Source organism: Anabas testudineus, chromosome 14, assembly GCF_900324465.2.
Source record: "Anabas testudineus chromosome 14, fAnaTes1.2, whole genome shotgun sequence".
Taxonomy (NCBI): Eukaryota; Metazoa; Chordata; class Actinopteri; order Anabantiformes; family Anabantidae; genus Anabas; species Anabas testudineus.
Genome location: NC_046623.1, coordinates 4,680,427 through 4,705,517, shown reverse-complemented (window position 1 = coordinate 4,705,517; position 25,091 = coordinate 4,680,427). Strand labels below are relative to the sequence as shown.

Genomic DNA, 25,091 nt, shown 5'->3' with positions numbered 1-25,091 from the left:
AGACACAGCCCCCTCTCCTCTTTGGCAGAGTCGTGACAGTCACTCGCCTTCAGCTGTATGTCCCCCAACTTACGTAACACATATAGCGTAGTAAACACAACGCTATAAAAATAGGACTAATTTAACTGGGGTTTGCCCTGGAACGTAATTTTAACATCGTAGAGGCTCATTTTAAAATCAGTTTATCATGGAGTAGCGAGGTCACTATTTATTTATTGATAGTAACTATAATGATGCCACAAGTTTTTTTGTTTGCTTGACCCAAGGTTACTATATGCTAATGATCTGATAATTCACATACTGTGCTCTGCTTTGTATCTGAACCTGCTGCGAACCGTCCTTCATGACTGCCAGTGAGTTTCCAATGTCATTTCTGTCTGTAGATACTTAGAATACTTTATATCATACTGTAATTAATCTCTAATGTGCAATTAGCTGCAGACCATGAAAAATAAAGTGTAAAATGGCAAAGTTGTTTAACTAATGTTATGTTAACTATTAATTTCTATACTATTAATTAATAAAAAAAAACAATGCCTTTTTATGGATTGTGATGAAATTGTGTGGCATAAAAAAAAAAGACAGTTGCTGCAGGAGGCATGATGCATGGCACATTGCACGGAAACATTTTCATGTCACATGAATAAGTGGAGGAAAAAAAACAAAAAACACACACTAGTTCAATACAACATCTGTTTGTGAGTATATAAATACACAGGCTTTACTGAACTATTATGTTGAGAAGGTAAACATTAGAAGCTACACCAGTCTCTCTGTCTTTTCTTTGTCTTATGGTAGCAGTGCCCGAGTGCGAAAGTGTTTGTCTTTGGCACAATCCCAACAATTGAGATTTCTCATAACCTGGACATGTTCAACCCCATTAGGTCTCGGGATGTGGAGGACTTTCCCTTGATGAGATAAGCGGATTAGCAGATTTCTGAACTCCTTATTCAGACTTTCAATAAAACCTCTGCATGAATTTGATTGAAAAGATTCATACAGTACTTATCAGACTGCATCTCAAGCTTTCATATAAATTTCCATATTTATCTAGTAAAAAATAAAAACGCATAAACTGCATGGACATTTTAGAACTTTCTCGATAGTACAGCCCAACCTATGATGGGTGGACTCATAATCCAGACATTGGGATCTGATTTCCCCCCACCCCAAAAGTGAGAGCCAGATTTGGTCTCCTGTGTCCCACGTTTTATTTTAGGAAAGGAGGTCAGCGAATCACCAACACAGTGTGCTACCCTACATGTTGACACTTAAGTCTTTTCTAAAAGCTATAGAAGAAGTGTGCTAATAAGACATGAGGCATTAGGAAGGGCGTCTACCCAGAGCAAAAACCTATTCAAACTCCAGATGCATGTAGCCATGTTTGCAAATATTTTACAACCTGAAACCACACAAAGCCAACAATCATGCAATCACTGACAATAATTCTGTAACAAGAAAGAAGTGCTTTGTGTAATTTTACTCTTAAAGTTATCCTTCAAAGCATACAGCAGTTCTTGACCAACAGGTTCAACCATTATGTGAACTGAATAAAAAAAGGAGGAACAGAAAAACTGACAGGCACACGTCAGGAACTAGGACAAGGTCAGACAGTGCTGGTGGAAGTCCCTTTAAAGAGAGCTAACCTGGAATGAACCCTCTGGGTTTACCCTACAACCTCACTCAGGGCCCCTGGTGTCAAGCCAGTGCATATAGGAAGTAGTGCGCGCGCACAATCACACACACACACACACACACACACACACACACACACTTCTTATGTAAGCAGGTGACAGACACTCACACAGAAACACCCATCTTTCACAGTGTTGACAAACTAACTTTGCTTGCTAGTTCTGCACAACCCCTAAAAGGTAGCCTCACAGTGCACTGTGGGTAGCAAAACAACCCCATTGTCCTTGTTTCCATGCTCATATTATCTGGCTAACAATACAGCAACGTGAGTGGACAACAGTATGTACTCACTACTTCCTCCTTTGTTTCAGTGAAAGAGCTGAAGGCTGGGAAGCAATCAAGCGCTACTTCACAGGCCACTATTAAAAAGGATCATGTTACCTGTGGAACAAACTGATGGAACATATGTCCCACAAGCCCACCCAACAAAACAACATTTAGATCAACGACAATCGAGGACAAATGTGCCCATGGAGTAACTTAAAAGTATATGACCCACTATTGTAGTTGTAAACCATGCTTGAGAAACGCCCCCCCCCCCCCGAAACATACTAGTAGTTGAGCATGGTGTTCTCACTGTACATGCCTCAGTGGGCAAATTATTTGTTCATCAGCCCCGCCACCAATTAAACCCCGAGTTCCGCTGAGTGCCCCATAAAAAGGCTAAGAGCTGGGCACTGAGCCACGGTGGCATTCTGTGGACCCAGCTGACCAGAACCGACACACATCCTCCTGTTACACTTCCTATTTCTGTCCCATAAAAGCTGGGCCCATGGGTTTCAAAAAAGGATTTGTCACTGCTCCCTCCCCCTCTCCTAAAGCACAGTCTAACATGACTGAAGGACATTTACTGTGCATTCAATGAGAAGAAAACCCATCATGTGCTCAGGGTTCTCTCAAAAACTTCTGAAATCTAATCTTATGCATACTGAAAATACTTTTTTGTCAAGTGCAGCCAAAAACTGGAGAAAAATACAAAATACATTTATCACTTACTTTGGGAAATGCACTAAAATACAAAGGATTGCATGGCTTATGTAAAATTGACACACAGTTGTGAACTACAAATAGTCTTGCATCTTAGTCTTGCACATTACATTTGCCGTGCTTCAGTGTAATTACAACCCTCAGGCCCACAACAGCAGCATGATTAGACAAACCACCACTTGTCTCATGAAGACTCCAGCAAAATCTGAGACTCAGCATTCCCAGTTACTCTTACAAAAGTACATGTAGACATTTTGGGAGGCATATTTGGCTCCATCTTTTTGACTTTCATGACAGTGTTACATAAAACAAAAAACATTTAGTCTTAGTTTGAACAGCCACTATAATACAAACTGGACAGATGGATATCTAATGTAAGAGACATGTGCCTTGGTCATCTTAGTTGGGTGTGTCTTCATCACCTTCACCACTTGACTACAGCACAAGCATTTGATGTCATAATGTGGTAAGTTCACTGAGATCAGTACGACAACGTCCAAATAAGCATGCTGGGATTCGGTGTATTGACAACAAAGCATCGAACAAATTTGGTCACATCATAACATGAACAGGGGGTTGGCAGGGTGTGGATGTGTTTTTTTTTAAAATACAGAGCTGTACAGAAAACATGTGGCAAGGAGCAACATTAAAGACAAAGAACATCTGTTACCTGCTACACAGCATGTTAAGAGATGGAGCAGCATGTTCCAGAATAAAACGAGGGCACGATGAAGTGTAACCCTGCTGCTAAAATGAGTAGAGTGTGAAGAGATGCTGCATGTGGACCATACTTGATTAGAGCTGACTGTGGTTTAATTATCGAATCCGATTATTTATTTCCACATTTACTGATCTCTAACAAGACCCCACCCTCTCTCTGTTGCATGCATCTGAATCAACCAGCAGGAGTTGATAGTGCAGCATCAAATACTGATCTCTCACTGGCTTCCTAAAAGCCTGTGCTTGTTGAATTTCATGGGAAGCTAGAGATAACACCTATAAGAACTGAAAGACATACTGTTTTGAGTCAGATTAATTGATGACCTAAACTGCATGTGTTGTAAGTTAAAAACAAAACAATGCAGCTGTTGTTGCACATGTTGCAACACCCTGAGCTTTGTTTAAACCTGCAACAGTAGTGTGCCATTTCCTGTGTAAGAGCGAAACAGTCCCAACTTGATTTTACGTAAACTGTTTGGGTTTCAGACAAGCACCTTTTTTCAGCAGGGCATCAAGTATATGCGAATATATAACATACTGTCCCCTCCCCAACAGAGTGATTGACTCACCATGCTGCCAGTCAGTGCCGTAGACAGTCGATCTGGGCGCTCCTCTTCAGATCCCTCCCTCTCCTCCTGTCTACTGGGCTCTGCCGTGCCAGCGATAGCTCCTGCCAACATAAAAACACACTACCTTCAGACATGGTGTGTGGGTGGTTGTGGAGTGTGAGTGATTGCGCAAAAGGGCTGAATTTCAAACCATTCTGGTCTAAAGTACAGTTTGCAGGACGGATACGGGCACTAAAAATTTGAAAATGTCTACTTGTTGAACATGTTGAGTGTGATTTAATTTTATAGAACTGACCACAACACCGCTGTCAATCTACAATCAGCTCTCAGAGGAATGTGGTGCTATATGATGTGCTGGTTCAAGTACAAATGATTAAGTCAATGTAAACACACTCCAAACGTTGCATGCTGCATAGAAAGAACAAGCATGAAGCCACAAGTGAAACCTTGGAGCTAATCAGCCAACCTGACCTGATGAGAAACTGACTTGGAGGAAATAGAAACTCAACATTCCTTTTCAGATTATCAGCAGCCAAACAGATAAGTGCAGGAGAAGCAGATGTTGGCAAACAGCACAGCTGTTCTCCACACCCAACACATCAACAAGTAGTCAGGTGGACATCCTGGTCGTCTAAAACGTATCTTAACAGAACCGTGCACTGCTACAGTGGCATCACCGTGTTAAAATTAAAAAACAGAGTGAAACTACGAGCAGCCTTAATCCAAACACTTGATTCAGTGAACAACTGTACGAAACTGAACACTGCTGGCAAGTAGGCGAGCTTTACACACACTCAAACAGATATTGGGCTGCTGTCTCTTCCTGTGCACGTCACTGTCAGGAGAGAACGGAGGACTCTCCGTAAGGTTACTATAAAGACAGTCGCACACGCAGCCATGCACACGCAGCCAGACATTATAGTCATTTCCTTTTGTACAGAAAGCCTTAATTACTACACATTGATTCACACAACTTGAAACCGGATCCAAGTTCTCAGTGTTCAGTGCTGTTCTTTCATGTCCCTACACTTGTTTTTTTTTTTGGTTTTTTTTGTAGACACACCCCCTTTTGCACACAGTACCACAATAATAATTAAAAAAACTTAAACTTAGTAGTCTCAACTCATGAATTACTATTCTCAAAGTAGCCTTCTCTTACCTGTACAAAGTGTTCACTCAAACTCTTTTTTGTTTGGAACTTTTCTCTATCTTAAGCTTGAATAAAAGCAGAATGTCTTGCAGAGTAGCAGCAGTCTTCGTCTCCCAAACTCATACGGGTTGTAATCCAGTGCATGACATAGCTCCCTCCCTCCCTTGCTCTGTTTCTATTGCTTGCTCTCTTTCCCTCCCACCCTGTGAGTGCCAGGCTTCTCAAAGTGAAAGGAGCCACAATACAGGGCACGGACTTTCTACATTTCACCCACCTACAATAAGATCATGACTCATTTTATCAAACGGGACAGCTTTCATGCTAAAAACTTGCTAATATACAGTAGGAATTACCAGATGTAGGCAATCAGTCATAATTGCTTTCAGAAAAGAACAATAATACAGTTGAAGTAATGTGAGTCACCTAATGGCTCAACAAGAACAGTGTTAGATGACTTAACTATTCAACACATACACATACACATAGCGGAAGCAAAACCATTAAAGCTGCAGTAAATGAGAATTTGGCCGACAGGGAGTAGAACAACTGAAATTTTGTTGACATATTATAACAGTGTGGTTAGGCAATACAAACAGTATTTGAAATTATTGTGATAAAAAATTCAATATTCTAACGATGAACTTTTATTATCTTAGTGAACTCTGTTGCTCAATCATCTGATCAATGTTTTAATTCTCATCTTTCTTTCAACCACTCCCATCTGCATACAGTAAATTTTTACCCATGATACAATGCCATTATTATTAGCATGTTTAGTGTTGGTACCCAGGCCAACTGGGTGGTTTACTGTAGGTAAATATAATTTTGGATTAGAGTTGTCAAAGAATAAAACACTTCCAATTCAAAATGCTTGATCACGACAGGTTACCATGACATACAGTGTAATATGCAGACATTAAGGTCTAACAAAAATGACTTTCTTTTCTTTATGGACAGTATTAATTGTATGTTATATATCAATACCAATTTAAATGAAAAAACAGATTGCTGAAATACTTTTGGCCACATCACTAATGCCTATTATAACATTATTAATATAATCATAAACTAGTATATTATAAGGATATAATTTATGAGCTGTGCCATTTTGTACCATTCATAATATATATATATTTTTTTATAATTATGATATGAATGTCATATCGCGATGACAATATAGCTGCATGATATTGTGTTTTCATACACGTTATAACGCGTGCCTGTCACGTGAGTCTACAAACATAACAATCATGGTGGAACGTCAAGCCAACAGACACGATACCAAGCCAAACAAAATAATGCTATAAAGGGAATATCCCAGAAACATTCTATTTTTAGCTACTCAGTTAATTTAGCACTTCTTTAAGTTTAGACGTTATCACTAATCCTGCTTGCTCAAATCTAAAGACTGTATTCTAAATGTCTAATTGACATTTCATCACTTTAGAAAGTTATGATGACTGAGTTATGATGACAGGTTTAATTTTACTTTAACTGCCTGTCTTGTTTTTATGCAACTTATGTATCTAAAGCTAGGGACACACCTAAAGAATAGCAGTTGTACAGTCACCAAATTTTCTATCAAACATTTATAAAGACTTTGCACGTGGTAGCTGCTCCCTTTGTTTGCAGTTTGGTTTTGAGCAGGTAGTGTACATTAAGTTTATCAGTTTGTTTACAGAAAAAAAAAATTACCTGCTGTTTCTGGAGACTGAACCATGCGGTAAATTTAGAGGCCAGAAGCGCTGTCTGGCTGCAGTGCAATTTAGCCTGATTATGCCTCTAATTCAACAATAACGCCTTAAATATCTGCTCTGCCCGTTGTCAAGTATTGTAAGCACAACTTGAAAAAGGAAGAGCTATTGCTGTGTTGTAGAGACAATTGCACAACTGGTTGGATTAAGAGAGAGCACTTTTTCTTTGTGAGTGGAAGCAGCATTCCTTTCCTTCATTCACTCTTTCAGCATATGAAAACAAAAAACACACACGCTTATTACTAAAGACATTTGATCTGACAAAACTCATAACTCTAAACAATAACTTATCACAACTGTTGTATGAGCCTCCTAAAATAAATAAGACACTAGAGGAATGTCCCTTCTGGTGTTAATAAAGTATGTAATATAATCTAATGTGATATTAGCAGTGTGATTTCTTCTTTTATAGAAATGTCTCATCAGGAAAACAAAGCTGAAATTCCACATACAGTAGGGACGTCTACTTCTGCATAAAAAGGTGAGGAGAGAAATGTTCCGATCTATTTCAGGTAACTACCACACCCTGCTTCGTATTATTAAGCATGCAGTTACATGTAAAATCCAGTCTTCTGATACGTAAACTGTAAATTAATAAAACATTTTAAAGCCTTGTCAAAAGCTGCACCATGATAATTCCCCTTTCTGCTGTCTGCTTACTAAAGGATTCAGACAAGACAAAGATGAATTGACTCAACACCAGTTATAGCTGTGTGGGTATGGTATGTTTGGTTCTTGTTGGCAAAACATAGCTCTAAGCATTTCAACCAAAAGTGGTTTGGTTTCCAGACAGATCTAAAAGTGTCACGACGTTGGTGTCATGAGTGGGCAAGTATTACGCCCACCCTTATTGGCCTTTTCATTGGTCGGTTACAGTCTAGAAGAAAGAGGTGAATGGGTGAGTGCGGGGTATGAGATATCCAGCATAACAAATGATGAGGGTAAAAATTTAATGAGAACTAAATCAAACTGAAGACTTAAAAAAGTAGAGGAACAGTGAGAAAGAGTATTCAAATGCACTTGCAGCAGATTAATGAAGTCATATCATCCCATGGTATTATGACAGAAATATGAAAACACATGATGCTGTCCAAGACTATGCTGGAATGTGTTTTTCTGTTTTGAAGTAAATAGTTCAAGGACACGTCTAAAGAATGTGATTACAGTCCAAGCCCCTTATAAATGATCAGCATCTAATAGTGTATGTTCTTCTGAGTAACAGTTTAGGCAGCTGTATTTATTGTTGCATTCCAACACGTCATCGTCATATTGGAGAGAACGGTTCTGCTTGTATATACTCAAAATCCATAAAAAAAAAAAAAAAAAAAACTGTATTGTAATAAATCCTCCTTTATGAAGGTGGCAATGTTCAGAATATTTTTTTAAACATTAGAATCAAAGGTATTGATTCAAATTAAGGCAGTAGATTGGGTTTCCCCTGTAACCAGTAGAATTAAAAAACAAAGCAAATTAAGTTGTTCTAAAGACACAGGGTTGATTGAAATGTATACTTAAAAATGGCAGCACACCTAAAAATACAATAGAGCGTAACAGAAAATTCAAATTTCACTTCACACTTTCACATCACTTTTGTTCCAGCCAAGTGAAGGCAACATTGTTGATTATATAATAAAGAGAAACACTTTTCATAAAGACATTTAACGTCATATCAGTAATTACAGTCATGAGATGACTTCTGTAAAACTAGTTTCTCTTCCTCAGGAGTATAAAATAACTTTTCACTCCAGCGGGGTATTTTCTAAGGTGATTTCCTCAGACCAACAAACAACCAGAACAACCAACCTACGGTAGAAATTTACAGCGGTCCCCATGAGAGCCAGCCCCACCTACACTAGATAACAGGTGCTGGGTTTGACTCGTCCCACACAACAGGTGTGAAGAAATGACAGCAGGGATAAAGTTCAAACACACGCATGGTGAAAGTGAAAGTGGAGGACAGCCTCACGTCAGACTGGCACTGTCCTGAGAGGGGGCTAGCTGACAAACCAAAAGTGTGCGCTTGAGTGTGTGTGCTTTGTTTGCATACGTTAGCATCAGGCTAGCTACATGGATAGCACGGATAGCAACAGCACTGGAAGCTGTTGTTTAAAACTCGCTTATTTGCCAATAGAAAACGACAAAACAGCTCATGGTTCAAATGTCCAATACAAGTCTGACAACCTGGCAACATGTCACACACAAGAAATCATGTATACGCTAAAATGTTTAAAAATTAAATCGAGTTACTCACTCTGAAGGAATCAGCTGACACAACGGTGACTCAGTAGACAACACGACTTCCGCATTCTTCTTAGATGACTACAGCTCTAGCCAATAGTCTGACAGGAAACTGAACCGTCTACACCAATGGGGATACAGAATTTGTGCCGACCAACGAGGATCGATAACAGTCAAGCAAGTGGCTCGCACACACCCACAGCAGAGCCAATCAGGAGCCACCAAGCTCCTGAAGTGGACCAATAGAAAATCACAGCGCGGCATACGCTGGACCCACACGTACACACCACGGTACGTGCGCATAGCAGAGCCGCCGCATGCTGCTTATTGTACACACGTAGCAGGAAGAAGTCAACGGGTTTAAAGCACTATGTCACTGTGTTCAAATAAAAAGTTTCATTTTCATTATTAAATGAAAGAACAAACCATAGATGTCAATAATCGTTAAAATAAAACAAGCAGAGGGGAAAGAATAATAATTAAAAAAATCTAACTTATTAAAATAAGTTAATTAGTAGTTCACTTCCACTGCTTACAGAAAAAAATATTACCAGGTGTAAAGTTAAAATAATTACTTAATAAAAAATTTAATCAACATATCATGACAAAGTAAAATAAAAAGCGCAAATAGCCAAAATGTTCTGTTTCCATATCCTCCAGAGTAATAATTTACTGTGCTTTGCTATTTCATATAACTGTAAATTAAATCTCTTTAGGTTTTGGACTGTTGGTTGGATAGAAATGGAATCTGAGTGCCTTTTGGCTATTTTCTGACATGGTGAACAAAGTAAGGCTCAGTAAACTCCCTGACCCTGTGGAATGTGTATGTGTATGTATGTATACAGCTGACATGCCTGTGCAGTTTACAGCACCGCAGTTAGGATCAGACACTATTTTAAACAACAGCCTTGTCTGTTTCAACCTAGACCTGACCTCATATGTTCTCTGACACCAGTCAACCATGGAGCAGCTCTCCTCGCCCCTGTCTGTGTTTTCTCCATTCCTGTGACATTTTTCACTGAACAGCTGATTGATGGGGTGATAGATCTTGTTTAACCCAAGATTAAAGGAAGTGTAATCCACCTTTCAACGTAAGACTGTAAAGGACATGCATTGCTTTAAATAACACCATTTATGACTGCTAAGAGATCATTAATATGGGTAATTGAATTTGTTTATATGCAGATAAAAAGTTAATTCTTATGTGATCTCAGAATCATCTCCTTGCATATTTGTTGACCTTGCTCCCCCTGGTGGTGGAAATCGTAAACCAGGGAGGGAAAGGGACTGATGCAGGACAGTATCACAACATTTAATTTAGCCTCAACATGACAAACTGCACCACTCTCAGTTAAGTTCACATTCTGGATGTTTTGTTACACATTTATTACATAAAACCTTTCCTGAGCTTTTCAACATTGTGAGGTAAATTAAGTATTTTAGACTAATCATCCCAGACCAGAGCGAGTGTAATATCAGTTTCATAATTTTTCCTAGGTTGATAGGAGTAGACCCAAGAGAGCGAACACGGGCTACAGTCATTGAACTTTTCAGCTGGAGGAAGCGAGGAGGTGGGTAGGTGGGTGTAGATCCCGAAGGACCAATCACAGCTGGTCATCAGGTCAGTACTTATCTGGACGCCATCAGGTGGGTGATCTCTCTGTTCTCTGAACTGTGGCCCATCTATAATCACAACATGGTAAGACATTTTTCACAATTATCAGAGTCGGTTAAGATGAGAAGAAGATTTTAGATGTGGGACGTTGGCGGATTTTTCAGCTAAGGATTTAAGCAGATGACTGTATCTTCAGTGGATGAGAACCAATTAAATCATATTAGGAATATGAGATCTATTGACTGCCGGTTGGTCTAAGCCTTTGTAGGAAATGTTGTAATGATCTCTGTCTTTTATTCTTTTTAGACAAGCTACACAGATAAAGGGGAGAAGGTAAGCAGAAAGCTGCCTCCGACAATGACTCTCTTTGAACGTCTCTAGATTTAACATGTGCACTTAACAACAGGGCACAGTTCTGCAGAAAGGCCCTGCATCATACATGGCTGGATGAAATCTACAGCTAATATGATGTTACATTGCAAATTACATTGAATTTATTTGAAAAGCAAAAAAAAAAGGTTCACACTAGAATAACTCTGGTTCACTGAAATGTGCCATACTGTTTATTTTTAAGTCCCTGTAATTCTTCTGTTGTACTTTTGCCTTTTAGCCCGCAAAGGGGAAGTTTATCAGGTTCCATCATATCACCTTCTGGGTTGGCAATGCCAAACAGGTCGGTATCAAACCACTGACCTACAGCAGAAAGTAAATTTTGTGTATTTAACTGTTTAAATACAAATGTGGTTAGTTGTCTTTATCATACTAGAGATTAATAGAGAAAGTGATCAGCAAGTGATAATGAGAATCATTCTTGCATGTGAACAGATCTGCTTGCATGTATTTAGTTTATTCGAACACTGTGGTTCAGTCAACAGTCCGGATTGATCAGCCCCAGATGACTGCTTGCTCCTCAGTCAGCACATTTTTTGCAGGATATGAACTCTTCTAACAGTGTGTTCAATGAAGTTAGAAGAGAACTCTCCTCGGAAACCTCTTCCCATTAAATAGAGTCTGATCATTTTGCAGGCCGCGTCGTTCTACTGTGATAAGATGGGCTTTGAGCCTTTGGCTTATAAAGGCCTGGAGACTGGCAGCCGAGAGGTGGTGTCTCATGCCATCAAGCAGGATAAGGTATGTGGTTCAACATTATGTGCTAAATAAATGAATAAACAGCCATGACAGTATATCAATAAACTATAGATCTCAAACACAACCATACTCTCTCCTCACAGATAATATTTGTATTTCAATCTCCGCTAAATCCTGGAAACGAAGGTAAGTTGTCTCGGAAAACTAGATTCTACACAATCAGCCATTAAATCCACTTGTTGGTTTTAATGTTATGGAGGACATGGGTCAGCACGGACATTCGGACCTGTCTGCAGCCACACAACTGCATACACAGCAAGCTGCCATGAACTGTCTGTTCTGAAAGCTTGTCAGTCATGACCAGCAGTGCAGTGTGTTTTTCCCATGCTGATCACCTGGTGGTTTTAAAGTGCATACAGTACATGGCTGCATTTGACATGATTTTATTGTTTCTCAGAAATGGGAGAACATTTGATTAAACATGGAGATGGAGCCAAGGACATCGCTTTCCAAGTAGAGGACTGTGACTTTTTAATCAAGGTAACAATGATGAGATGGCTCCTGTGTGACACTGATGTGCTGTGAGAGTTTAGTCAGAGTTTGGAGCCCACAGCAGGTATGACCACAATGTTTGCCCTCTTTTTTTTATAGCAAATTAGATATAAAAATAATTTTAGAATGTATTTGTCATGTGGTGAACACGGTGAGTGATGAAATAAGGGTAAACATGTGGGCGCAGTTGCTACCAGTGCTAAGAGCTCCTCTTTACCTCAGTCAAGGTCAGGCCCTCAGTTAGCTACAAAGATACACAGTTACTGACTTAAAGCTGTATTAATCAAAAATACAGTGTAAGTGTAAAAAGACAGTTCACTGCATGTACAGGAAAGATATTCTATTATTCAACCACCAGAGGGCCGTCAGCAGCCAGATAGCTAAATCTATTCTTCTGTATTCAAACACCTCTCCACTGACAGACAGCACAGGACCGAGGAGCCGTGATCGTCAAGGAGCCCTGGGTGGAGCAGGACAGCCACGGCAGGGTCAAGTATGCTGTGGTTCAGACGGTACGTAAAGAGTGACGCACATTTGAAAGCCACACACAACTGAAAATGAACAAGTGTTGTGTCACTGTTTTGTCCTCAGTATGGAGACACAACTCACACACTCATTGAATACCTCGGACCCTACAAAGGCCTTTTCCTGCCCAGCTACAAAGAGCCTCTGTTCAGGGACCCTCTGCTGACCAAACTGTGAGTCTCTTACATAATAACACGTTGTAGAGTTACAAAAAATCAATAGAAAGAAAAAGAAATACACTATACTATAATGTGGTTAGTTAAAGCCATATTTAATGCTGGTTAAATAACCCATCAGTAAATGAAACGTAGCCTCACCAGGTCAGAATAGCCCCATGGTACTGTGTAAAGTTAACACAGTGGGTCTATTGCATATGTGCAGCACTGACACAAACCTGTTTAATTTTTAATCCAGGCATACATGAAGAGAAATATAGTTGTTGTACTACTACTGCAAATCTTATTGCTTGATTATTTTTAGTTGGGCATTATTGTGTTGCCACTGGTACAAGTGCTACTGTACCAAACTACAGTGGAGTATAGTGTAAAGTGGTAGAAAAAGTACACACCTCTTTACGTGCAGGAGTTGTTTTATAAAGCTTAAAACCTCTATCTAGTCAAGCCTGAGTGTCTATTGCCAGTTTCAGCGATAAATTTGATTCCACATTCTAGTTAGACTCAAATCAGATGACTGTCTAACGTGTTTGGATTATATTGTACAGTGAGTCTCAATTTGTTTGTTGATCCTTTATGGAAAAATACCCTATACATTGTTTTTTCCATTTTTTCCTTCTAGTCCACCAGCAGGTTTGAACTTCATCGATCACATTGTAGGAAACCAGCCAGATGACCAAATGGTGCCAGTTTCAGACTGGTAAGGCTCCTGTGGGAGCGCACGTACACACACGGGGGGCACAGCAAACACACGGGGCAAAAGGACAAGTAAACACACCACAAACAGTCAGTCCACGTTTGCCACAGGGGGAAACGTTAGATATTCCACAGCTGACCCCAGTTCAATGTTCCTGATCTATAAAACCTCAAGAGCAAATTTGGTTTTAAAAAAAGCAGAGTCACCAAGAGCAGAGGAGACATATTAAGTTCCAATTCATTCACGCACTTTCTGATGATCTGTGTGCGTTCTCCAAATTCCAGGTATCAGAAGTGTTTGATGTTCCACCGGTTCTGGTCAATAGACGACAAGCAGATCCACACGCAGTACAGTGCACTGAGGTCCATAGTGGTGACTAACTACGAGGAGACCATCAAAATGCCCATCAATGAACCAGCCATGGGGAAGAAAAAGTCACAGATCCAGGTCGGACTTTTTCAGTTCATTTTAGCAATGAAGCCACCTCCAGAGCCGAGGTCCTGTTCTGTACTGTAAACTGTCCCCCAGGGTCCATGTGACAAATGAGCAACAGTTGTGCTATGAATGAACAATTTTGATATACAATATGTGAGTTATTGTCATATTTGTGACACTTCTTATGCCTCATATCTCTGTGTTTACAGGAATATGTGGACTACAACGGGGGACCAGGTGTCCAGCACATCGCCCTCAACACGTCAAACATTATCCAAACTGTGAGCCTGTCAAGTTTAATTATTATCAAAATCCACTTCAGCTCCATCTTTGCATGGCCTCTCTGAAACTACAAGCAAAGGCAAGTTTACAGTTGTTGTTTTGTGTGTGTGTGTGTGTCTTAAAAACAGATAGTGAACCTGCGAGCCAGAGGGATGGAGTTCCTCTCGGCACCTGACACATACTACAAGACCCTGCGGGAGAAACTCAAAACCGCCAAGATCACGGTGAAAGAGGACCTCGACCGCTTACAGGTAAGCGGGCACATTATGTCTTTTTGTAATAATTTACAGTGTTTTTTTTTAAATTGTGCACTAAAATATCTGCGTTTTACCTTATAAGGAACTGAAAATCTTAGTTGACTTTGATGACAAGGGCTACCTCCTCCAAATCTTTACCAAGCCTGTGCAGGACAGACCAACCCTTTTCCTGGAGGTCATTCAGCGCAACAACCACTTCGTAAGTGATCATTTAGATCTTTTAGCATTTATGTATTTAGTAAATTCAAGCCCTGACTGATGGGGTCTCCAGGCCTGTAGCTCTGTGAAACAAGCAGATATGGAGCCACCTGAACACCTGTTTTCAGCTCCCACCCAGTGTGAACAGTACAGCAGTAGCCCACTTGTAAAAGCTCAGTAAATCTATCACAGATCCAGATTAAAAGGCTCACTGCCTCACAGCGAGGAGGATCTTTGGATTGGGTTGCACCCTGTGGCACTTCATTTATCGCACCCAGCGCCCGTTCTGCTTGTCAGAGCAGGCCCGTCTTGTCACTCTCCAACATTTCACCGAGCCTACAGATGTGGATACAATGCATGAAAGTGAGAAACTGAATCCCGAACTACGGCGAAGAATCTCTCAGAGCAACCACCAACACTTGATCTTTTTGATTATCTATGAAAATATTTACATGATTAATCTGCGAGGCTCCCCACGAGCGCCGCTGCCTGTCAGAGCGCAGTGGATGTTTGAACCCTGTGAGAATATTTATCTGCCGTTTGTAATCCAACATCAAAGTGCCCCGAACACCCAGAACGGTGTCTGAGAGAAGATCCCCGGAGCCATAACACATGACACAGAAGAAGGTGCATCTCTGGATAATTAGCCATCTGTGTGTGTCTGTTCTTTCTCCAGGGCTTTGGGGCAGGAAACTTCAAGTCTCTTTTTGAGGCCATTGAGAAGGATCAAGACGCCAGAGGCAACCTCACCGCCCTGACACCCGAAGGGCAGGAGAAAGCCTTCTACTGATCCCCCGACTGCTGCTGCCAAACCACACTTAAGACTTATACATTGCTGTACATTACAAACACAGTCAACAACCTCCACAACTACGACTATCAAACGCTTACAAAGAGCGTTGAATGTCTTCATGTGACCAGCTGCAAGCACAGTCACAAATGCTTCATGCTGTCTGAGGCTTGCGTGATGTACGGCCGAATAAAGGATCTCATGTTCTTGTGGGTCAGCATGTGTGTTGAAATGAAATTCCATATTAAATAAAGTCTCTTACTAGATACAATCAGTAAATTCATAACGCCTGATAATAGTCGGGATAGCTCTCTCTCATTCTCGAAGGCCTAGATAAATGATCTTCCACGCCTCACTGAATTATAACTGACACATATGACACAGTCTTCTCTTTTAAAGTAACTTTGATATCATGCTGTCAGAAACTTTTTCACTTTCATTTCCCTTTTAAACTGTAATAAAAACAATTATCCATTTTGTGTTGGCTGCTTTTAAGTTCTAATAATCATACATCAACACAAGCAGTGTAACATTTCCTCTAACCTTTAATTGTTTCTTTAACAAATTATCTTGTATTACTATATTATGGGTGAACTATTCCTTTAACATCAGCAGCACAAAAACATAGTTTATAAAAAAAAAAAGAAGAAAAAAAAGAAAAGAAAAGTGCAGCACACAGAGGTTTTATTTCAAAATAATTTATTTGTATATAATTGGAATGAAGACAGGTTGATACATCTGTGATGGCACTGGTCAGTTTCCATACAGGAACATTCAGTCTATACAGAAACCACTCGTTCAAACCTGGCCGAAATGGATAAATATATTAGTAAATAAATATATTAGTGACATGTCACTATATTGAAATGTTCTATTATATATATATAAAATACAACACTATTTCATTTGCTTTTGTTGTTCTCTTTTTGTACACAAAGTATCCAAAATATACTGACACATCCCCTAACTTTCTGGAAGGGACTTTTTTTTTTTTTTTCAACGTTTAGAAAAGGCAGTTTCAGCTCATTATTCTTGCAAAACAGGACAAAACAAACACATACATGACACAAAGAGAGAGAGAGAGAGAGAGAGAGAGAGAGAGAGATACTGAACAGGATGAAATCACATCAGATATACGGCGGCTTCACCAAACCCTTATGTTTCACGTGCTGACGGTTTTGGGCTTATTTTCAAATGAATACTCTGAGATTTAGGTTTGTTTGTATGTTTGTTTGTTTTACATAAAATGCGCTAAAGCAAAAGTGCTGTTTGTAATTCAGTCATTTCAATCTCAGCCACCCAGAGACTGTTTGGGCAGGAGAACTCTGTTACTTTAGCTAGAGGACGCTGTGTTGACACATTCAAAGTGAGGTATTTTTAATACAAGAGGACTGCAAGTGGACATTTCTGCATGACTGACTCCAAAATGAGCTCCACTTCAATTCTAGCAAGTTCTCTCTTGTCATTAAAAGTACACTGCATTCTGATATTAAGGCAAGGGGGTGGAAGCAGGAAAAAGGCACCGTGTTCAACATTTTGCCTCTTTGGTTAGACAGGTAAGAGCTTAGCGTGTCGGGAAGTTCCTCATTTAAGATTCTGAGCAGCGTGAAAGAACGAGGCACGTGAAAGGCTTTAGTAAGTGCTACCGGTTGGCACTGTGACAGCCGTGAGCTCTTTATCTGCTGCTTGTGCTACACTAAACTGTTTCTGCAGTTTGACTGCAAAGAAAAATCCCTTTCACATTTTCACTGATTAGCCTACAACGCTCACTGATGCCACCGTGAGGTTCGAGTACACACAATCGTTTCAAAATCTACACTCACAAGTGTATTTTCCTTCCACGTTAAGGAACCTCAGGATCGGGGGTTGCCATTGCACTTTTACTGCCACAGGGGATCATTCAGGGATCATTACTGTAACTATACTGAATTCTTTCTTCCCATTTTTGTGTTTGTTTCTGAAATCTATCTCAGACTTTATGCATTAAATTTCAAAATCACTGGAAAAAGCACCAAGCTTCTGCAGCAGCAGTCTGAGACTGTGAGGTCTACCTAGCATGGCTTATTTCCACTTAGTACTACTTTACGGTCCTTACTATGGCTGCAGTGTAGAACATTTAGGTGCTGGAAGACATTAAGAGACTGGACTGGGTGTTAAAAGGAGCAGAGGATGGACAGATCAGGGGGTTTCAACAGCACTGAGGTCGTACATGTGAAGTAACCGCTGGCAAGAGACGTGACAAGAACGTGACAATAGCTTGTAATGACGACGACATAATTCAGTCAAACCAGTTCATTTGAAAAGGTGAATTAAAAAATAAAAAAAACAATGAAAATGATCCAAACACACAAACATGTTGAAAACAGCTGCCATTATTGAAATTATGAAAACAAGGCCCATGCAAGGCGCGGCAACCCCAGTGAATGCTCGTCGTTTGAGCGGCTGAGCGGCAACCTTTCTCTCCATTTGGACAGGTCAGGCTGTCAAGAGGATAACTTTAAGTTGAGTTTATTGGAGCTACATGGTTGTGACGCGCACACACACACACACGCACACACACACACGCACGCACACACACACACACGCACACAAATCACTACAGCAGTACCATTAAAGACCCCCTAGTGTGAGGCGTGTTAAGAAATCTGAGCTGAGGTAGGCTGGAGAGAAAAGCTTCGCTCAGCTGCGACTGGACTCGGCCAAGGAAGAAGTGAAGTACCTCTAAGATAAATCAAGTGACTCTGCAGTAGAGCGAGCGCCACAGAGATCGAGTCTCACTTCACGAGGCCCCAACACCCTAAAGCAAGGATCATTCGTTAGTTGCCACTAAGGAGTTTCTGTCAGTAATGAATTTTCTTCCTATAACCGACAAGAAGAAACTTTTTTTTTTATGATGCACAAACTGTTTCCATAGCAACTCCCTGCTTCCAAATGTTTAAATCCCTGTATTTCCATATGACATTTCACGAAGGATCCAGCATTTCTTTTGAGATTCACTGGACTAGTTTAATAGTCTAATCACAATGATTTCACTTTTGATAATAACTCAGATGAAAGGGCATATCAGCGTGTGAGCTGTGATTCCTTGGGGCGGCTAGGGAATCGTACGAAAGAAGGCATTGCTGGTGGAATTATTGTGGAAGACGTGAGAGCTATTAGTCGATGATGGGCTTGTCCTTTCTGGCTCCTGTGTAGCAGCGCGGTAATGGGGATGCAACAGGTTCTCATACACCGGACTCCTCTTCTGATCCTGTGGGCACAAAAACAGCTCAGGTCATCTTCAGATAAGAATAAAAATGAACGGCAAAATGGAAACAGGTGTGCAAGCCCTGCATACAACTACATGAAGGACACTTTGCTGTAGTGATGTCACATCTTATCTTATCATATGCAACAGAAATAGCAATATTGTAATAACCCCGAAGATCATTTTGTTTTATTAAAGAAAAAGACACCCACCCTGATTGTGGTGTAATGTTTGGCAGTATAAACAAATGTCTGTGTTGCAGTCAGCAGCAGGCCCATGGTGGAGCCTGCAGCTAGGCCTGTCCATAGAAGTCCCAGGCCCCAGGAGCTGAGGCTCTGAGCAGGCTTGTTGCACACGTTTCTGCCACACAACATGGGCCCCGGTGCAACAAGGCCAGTCCTCTATCCCTCCAGAGTCTAGTATGAGGGGGACAGGGACCAAGGCAGGGTGCAGCTCAGGAGGAGAGCAGCAGAAGCCCGGGCCTTGACCATAATGAATGTGGATGCTGCGGTCATCCTGCAGATCCAGGCTCTGATGGAAGCGAACAGAGGGGCCGTCGAGTACACAGCCACTCACTCGCCCAAGAGGCGCTGGAGGGTGTCCATGTCCCTGATGGCAGCAGTGGGGTTGGATCTGTAATGGTCTTGGGGAGACCAGGACAGGAGGTCCTGTAGGGCTGCTGGGATCATGGTCCTGACACTCTGCCTGTCCTGGGCTGGGCCGATCTGTAGGGTCTAGCTTTGGGCACTGGCAAGGGCTGTGCTTAGGAGGGCACACAGGTGAGTCTTTGTCAACAATGAGACCAGCGGGTGCAGACACAGCGGCTGCGGCCCCCTGCTCCTCATCTGATCCTCTGCTTGGGCCCTGGCCGGGCTCCCCCTCCTCATAGTGGTGGTGTCTGTGGCTGTGGTAGTGGATATGGCTGAACACAGTCTGTGGCTGTTCTTCAGGGCAGCCAGCTTTGTTCACCACAGAATCCAAAGATCTAGGTCGGGCCTGGGCACCAGCCTCCAGGCTATTCTTGCGGGGGGCGTGCCCTGGCCCATAATACACAAACGGATCATAGTCACTGCTCAGAGAGCTACGGAAAGTGGACCAGCTGCCATAAACGCCTTGCAGGGACACGTCAGTACAGTTGAGAACTGAGTCACTGGAGGAGCCATGGCAGGGCCCTGAGCTGGAGTCACTCGCTGGTCCATCAGCTAAATATCCACTGCGTTCTGTGTGGTAGCTGCCACCTGAGCAACTGCCCTCATCCTGCCGGCTGTGGGCCGGCGCTCCACGGGCCTGTGGTGTGACAGAGGCAGTGTGGTGCAGTCTTGAGCTGGATGCACTGCGCTGAGCCGGGCAGGATGAGCGATAGCTGTGGCAGGGACGCCGAGGCGCGTAGTGGTGAGTAGAGGTCCTGCAGTTACCTCCAATCCTGTAGGGCCGTCCAGGACCCTCTGCAGGAAGGTGGTAACCACAACTAGAGCCAAATGGCCTGCTGGTGAGGAAACGTAATGCTTGGTTGTCCATGGGAGATGAGCCATTGTAGTGGCCCAAAGAAGGATAGGGTCCAGAGGGTCCATGAGGATAGTGGGGCCTCATAGAGAAAGGGATCGCATGCTGAGGGAAGGGGTGATTGTGTGGGCTGCTGTAAGGCTGAGAGTGCAGGAAGCCTTGGCTTTGCTCTGGACTCTGCTGGAGTCTGTTCCTCTGGGGCTGCCGCTCTGTCCCTGTGAACCAGAGCAGCAGTTAGAACGTGCATGGTTGTATTATTTAACTTCTATCATATTACTTTTACACAGAGGTTTACAGTTCAGGAGAAAACACTCCTTGTGTGTTATTACAAAAATTGTGACACATGCAAAATTGAACTAGCCTGAACTAATCAGATGAAAATTTCAAAAAAATTTTTTTGGATGAGATCAAATTAAAAGCTTAATATAGTTGATGAAAATGGATCAGATAGTTCAATGAACACCTTATGGAACCAAAACTTAACTGGAAATATGCTTGTCCTCACCCATGATGTTGTGCATGCAGAGGGGACAGGTGCGATGTTGTAACAGCCAGGGGTCGACACAGTCTTTGTGGAATTCATGAGCGCAGGAGATGATCCTCAAATGCTGGGATGGAAGTCATAGATAAAGCATACGTTACTAATGAGGACTGGTAAATCTACAGCTATGTTCTTCACTCTCTCTCCTCTTACCTGCCCTTCCTGGAACTCTTCCAGGCAGATGGCACAGACAGGGCTCGAGTTGGAGCTGCTGGCCGACCCCCAGGCTGCCCGGTGGCGTTGAGAGCCCGAGCAGGCCTGAGAGCTGTAGGTTTTGGTCTCCAGTCGACTAATGGCCCGCATGGTCTGCTGATGGACAGAGTCCTGCAAGCACAACAATAGGACAGTTTCCTGTGAAACTGATCTGCAGACCCAAATCAATGAGAGGCCACTGATACTTTTTCTTTCACTCACTCACCCATGTTCTATTGGACTTGCACTTGTAGCGAAAAGCAAAAATTAGGACGATGGCCACAATAACCACGAGGATGGTGATCAGGATACTCGTATCATAATGTGGCTGAAATGGGGGGACAGAGAGAGAGCAAATATTGATAATCAATCATATTAACCATTTTACAAAATGTAAAATCTGGATATTAAGGACAACCCCACCTGTCTTCTTACTACACTTTATTGCCCATTGTCATGCAAACACTTAAACACTAAATTCACACAACCTAAAACTCTACAGGAGCTCTACATGTGAAAAGTACCCACAACCTCCTCTCTCCTCCTATTACCAGAGTCTTTTCTTTGCATTGGAACTAGCAAAAGAAAAGTCGTATAAGTTTTTGAAAACTTAGCACTTGATGTGCTTTGATACTTACCAATGTAGGTGGCTCCACCATGACCTCAATACGAACTTTGGCCTCCTCGTTCTTGTTGACCAACCCCATCAGCTCCTCTGCATTGTTAGCCTCGACCAGCACGACTGGACGGGGAAGCGAGTCTGTTTCCCGCAGCTGCAAAAAGAGCAATGACCATGTTTTGCTATTAATTAACACACTTATAACACACTTAATTCACTGGCAGAGCCTCAGTTGCGCCTGCACGCTCACCTCAGCAGCAGCATTGGCATCATCGCTGACATCAAAGATAACAGCCTGAGCCCCTTTCTCCAGTGCCATGCGAGCCTGGAAGACACAAAACAGAAGGCTACGGTCAAAAACATGCTGCTCCTTCAGTTGTGAGCTAAGCAGTGGACACGTCGTGCCAGTGTCTCACACTGTCACTAGATGGCAGTCATGCCACGAGTCTCTGGGCCTCGCAACACAAACCGGAGTACAGCTCCTTCTGTCCCTTTTCCACCTGACTCTGAAAGTTAGACACTGACTAGAGAGTGTTAGCAGAAAGACCACAGCACAAACCTGTTACCTTTGTATGAAGTTAAAGCAGCAGAGGATTATTTGATTAAACCACTGAAATGAATAGGGCATCAGCCCATTATACAAAAAAGGGGCATTTAGTATTCAAACCAGGCTCAGTGGTATTTAAAGTGGTTGGTGGTTTCAAATGTGTGCAAATAACATTCACTGATAGCTTGCCAGCTGACTTTAGGGAACTTAATGAGTGTTTTTTACCACACACTAAGATAACACACACATTTGACTCCTTCTTGTGCACAAGCTTCTTTCTCTGTTAAAGTGCATTTTCTCTGTTGTATCAGTGCTCTCTGCAAAAGCCCAGAAATGCTTTCGCCTGCATCGCCCCCAAGAGCGCGATCAAACACACGGCAGCCTTCTCATCAATATCTCATCGCATGCTCACTCTAGTGTCTGGCATCTGCCAACGCATAATGAGGAGTTTAAACCCCTCATCAGCCTGGTCAAACTCAACACCAAACAGCATCTCCCAGCCCACTGCTCGCAGCATAAACCTGCGAGGCGAGGGAAGGGGAAGCGTCACTCACTTGATCCATGAATCAAGTTAATGAGGAAGGTCATCTTTTTAACACTTGAAAGAGAGAGCTTCAATGAATGACACGGAAGGAACAGGCATTTGCTTTGCATACATCAAATGTGAGATATGTATGTACTATATTATCCATAAGTGCGTAAGCATGAGGGTGCATGAGTATGTGCACGTTGGGAGCAGCAGGAGTTGAGACTTTGCAGCAGCTCGTAGAACCGCATGTGCTTTTCAAAGGTCAAGGTAAAAAAATTAACATATCTACTTTGATCTGGCCTCCAGCTGTTATGCAGCAGTTGCTTTCCCTGTTTTATCAGAACTGTAATTGTAGTACAAGCATGGGCCTAGATGGGGTGCGGCCACTTAGGGGGGGAAAAAAACGTAGACATGTGGGAATTTGCTTTACCTATGTGGCACTGAGCCCACACGGCCTTTAATCTTGGTAATAAATGCAGGGAAGCCTGCTCCTGTGATCAAACACACACACACACACACACACACACGTACACACAGGACCAGGAGAAATTGTTCAGTTCAAACTAACAGCCAGTACAAAAATATATCATAACATGATTTTAAATGGCTGCCGCTGTGGTCTTATTATGTCTCAGTAGTGGTGCCACAGTGTGCTGACCGAGCCAGATGTCTCTAGAAGAAGCCTCATTACGTGATAAATATAAGATATATTGAAGCTTTAATGGTGCAATGAAAACTGCAGGTCTGATGCTAACAAGACATCTGAACAGATTACGTCCTCGAGTGTTTCACCGTCTCCAGGTTTGTTATGGTCGGAACTGAAACAGACACGGCTGTGGTTAGGTAAACACCCATCGTTACGAGGTGCAGCTCGACACGTGATTAAACAGTATTTGGCATTTGAGTAAAAACAATTGCAGCATCGGAAATGACTGTGGTTTAGAGAGTTATACAGAGACGACGTCATCGCTGAGAAAACAAATAACGCACATACCAAGATAGCCTGACGCTACTTTTAACGCTGAGCAGGCTGTGGGCGACTCTTAGCTGTGTTTTGTGGAACCTGGACTGTAGTTTGTAGTGTGTTACTAATAACACACCCGACAGCGGGGCAGCAAGTCAGCATGGACAGAAGCAGCTAGATGAAACTCAGACATCATTCATTTTATTATTCACACGTGTGCCTTTCCTCCTGAGACATGTTAAAGAGTCTTTCTTGCAATATAATATACTGATTCTTGTAGTTTACTAGTCTGCATTTAGAAGAAAGAAACAAATACTAAATGGTCTGCAACTTGCAGACTTGTGTAGTGCTTTTCTACAGTATCAGTCCCCGAGCAGCTTCCATAAACTCCAGTCAGTGATCTCCAGCAGTGGGTGGCCTGCTCCGGGATAGCCAGTGCTGTTTGTTTACATCCCTGGCGAAGTGCGGTCTGTGAGTCAGACCTGGCATCACAGTGTGTTCTTGACTGGGCAGAAGCAAACTACAGTACGGTGCGGTGATGTCTTTATTTCACCAAATAGCTGGGCCAAAGCTTTTCCCGTTGCCTGACAAGATCACTGTGCCCGGTAATGTCTCACTGTTTGTTGTGGGGTTAATGTGGTGCGGACGGCACAGTCAGCCCACTTCTGTGTACCAGGCCAAATCCCTTCATCTGCCGCCATGTTCCAACATGACGGAGAAAACAGGATTGCACTAAAAGGGCAGTGAATAAGACCCTTACAGCCCATAGTCTGCAGCAGGGATCACAATGTAATCATTCAATAATCTATTCTCTAACATTTTTCAGACATTAAGAAAATAATATGCTTATATCAGGATCATTTGAAGAGAACTTTAAAACACCTGGAGCCAAATAAAAAGAAAATTCACCCAAAACGAAATATTACATTTTCTTTTTCAATAATTAGTTTTACTTGAACTTTCTAAATGACCGTGTTAGTGGAATAAGACATTTCCATCTCAATTTAACCTAGCTGGTGAGTATGGTGGTTTTTATTGTAAAAATCATTACCACCGCTAATTACACACCACCACTGACTCTGACCGTTTCTTTGGTCTCTGATAACCCTCACTGCCTGTTTAAAACATTGCATCTGACTCCATTTAGCACAATCTAACTTTGTAGTACTTGTGGGGACTCGGTTGGTTGTTTTATTCTCCAGCATGACTTTCCACATCATTCA

At 42.0% G+C, this 25,091-nt stretch overlaps 3 protein-coding genes across 6 annotated transcripts in view; 1 reads left to right on the top strand and 2 right to left on the bottom strand.

Moving 5' to 3' along the window:
• The window catches only part of mtmr4 (myotubularin related protein 4), a 34,445-nt gene extending 25,267 nt beyond the window's left edge, over positions 1 to 9,178 (bottom strand). For 2 of the 3 annotated variants that reach the window (XM_026370983.1, XM_026370984.1), the window contains exons 1-2: positions 5,131 to 5,268; positions 3,972 to 4,072 (exon numbers count right to left, since the gene is read on the bottom strand). In XM_026370983.1, coding sequence (XP_026226768.1) covers positions 3,972 to 3,974 — 3 coding nt within the window. In that variant the 5' untranslated portion in view covers positions 3,975 to 4,072; positions 5,131 to 5,268. Of the gene's footprint in view, positions 1 to 3,971; positions 4,073 to 5,130; positions 5,269 to 9,126 lie in introns of those variants that run through there. The other variant, XM_026370982.1, reaches the window with a different exon arrangement.
• A 1,580-nt stretch (positions 9,179 to 10,758) lies between these two features.
• Positions 10,759 to 15,944, top strand: hpda (4-hydroxyphenylpyruvate dioxygenase a). The gene is made up of 14 exons (XM_026371097.1): positions 10,759 to 10,812; positions 11,035 to 11,061; positions 11,339 to 11,401; positions 11,755 to 11,859; positions 11,961 to 12,003; positions 12,275 to 12,357; positions 12,792 to 12,881; positions 12,961 to 13,067; positions 13,690 to 13,767; positions 14,049 to 14,211; positions 14,409 to 14,480; positions 14,610 to 14,732; positions 14,821 to 14,937; positions 15,613 to 15,944. Exons 1-14 carry the CDS (start codon positions 10,810 to 10,812, stop codon positions 15,724 to 15,726), a joined length of 1,188 nt encoding a protein of 395 aa, XP_026226882.1. The 5' UTR covers positions 10,759 to 10,809; the 3' UTR covers positions 15,727 to 15,944.
• Positions 15,945 to 16,708: 764 nt separating this feature from the next.
• LOC113169572 (E3 ubiquitin-protein ligase RNF43) overlaps positions 16,709 to 25,091 on the bottom strand; it is a 61,362-nt gene continuing 52,979 nt past the window's right edge. The window contains exons 3-9 of one of the 2 annotated variants that reach the window (XM_026371094.1): positions 22,079 to 22,153; positions 21,848 to 21,982; positions 21,436 to 21,537; positions 21,171 to 21,341; positions 20,961 to 21,084; positions 19,186 to 20,691; positions 16,709 to 18,976 (exon numbers count right to left, since the gene is read on the bottom strand). In XM_026371094.1, coding sequence (XP_026226879.1) covers positions 18,951 to 18,976; positions 19,186 to 20,691; positions 20,961 to 21,084; positions 21,171 to 21,341; positions 21,436 to 21,537; positions 21,848 to 21,982; positions 22,079 to 22,153 — 2,139 coding nt within the window. In that variant the 3' untranslated portion in view covers positions 16,709 to 18,950. The remainder of the gene's footprint in view (positions 18,977 to 19,185; positions 20,692 to 20,960; positions 21,085 to 21,170; positions 21,342 to 21,435; positions 21,538 to 21,847; positions 21,983 to 22,078; positions 22,154 to 25,091) is intronic. The other variant, XM_026371095.1, reaches the window with a different exon arrangement.

Coding starts and splice junctions, on each gene's coding strand:
- hpda (XM_026371097.1), top strand. Junction 12,882..12,960: donor AGTATGCTGTGGTTCAGACG/GTACGTAAAGAG, acceptor TTTTGTCCTCAG/TATGGAGACACAACTCACAC. Junction 14,481..14,609: donor CGTCAAACATTATCCAAACT/GTGAGCCTGTCA, acceptor TCTTAAAAACAG/ATAGTGAACCTGCGAGCCAG.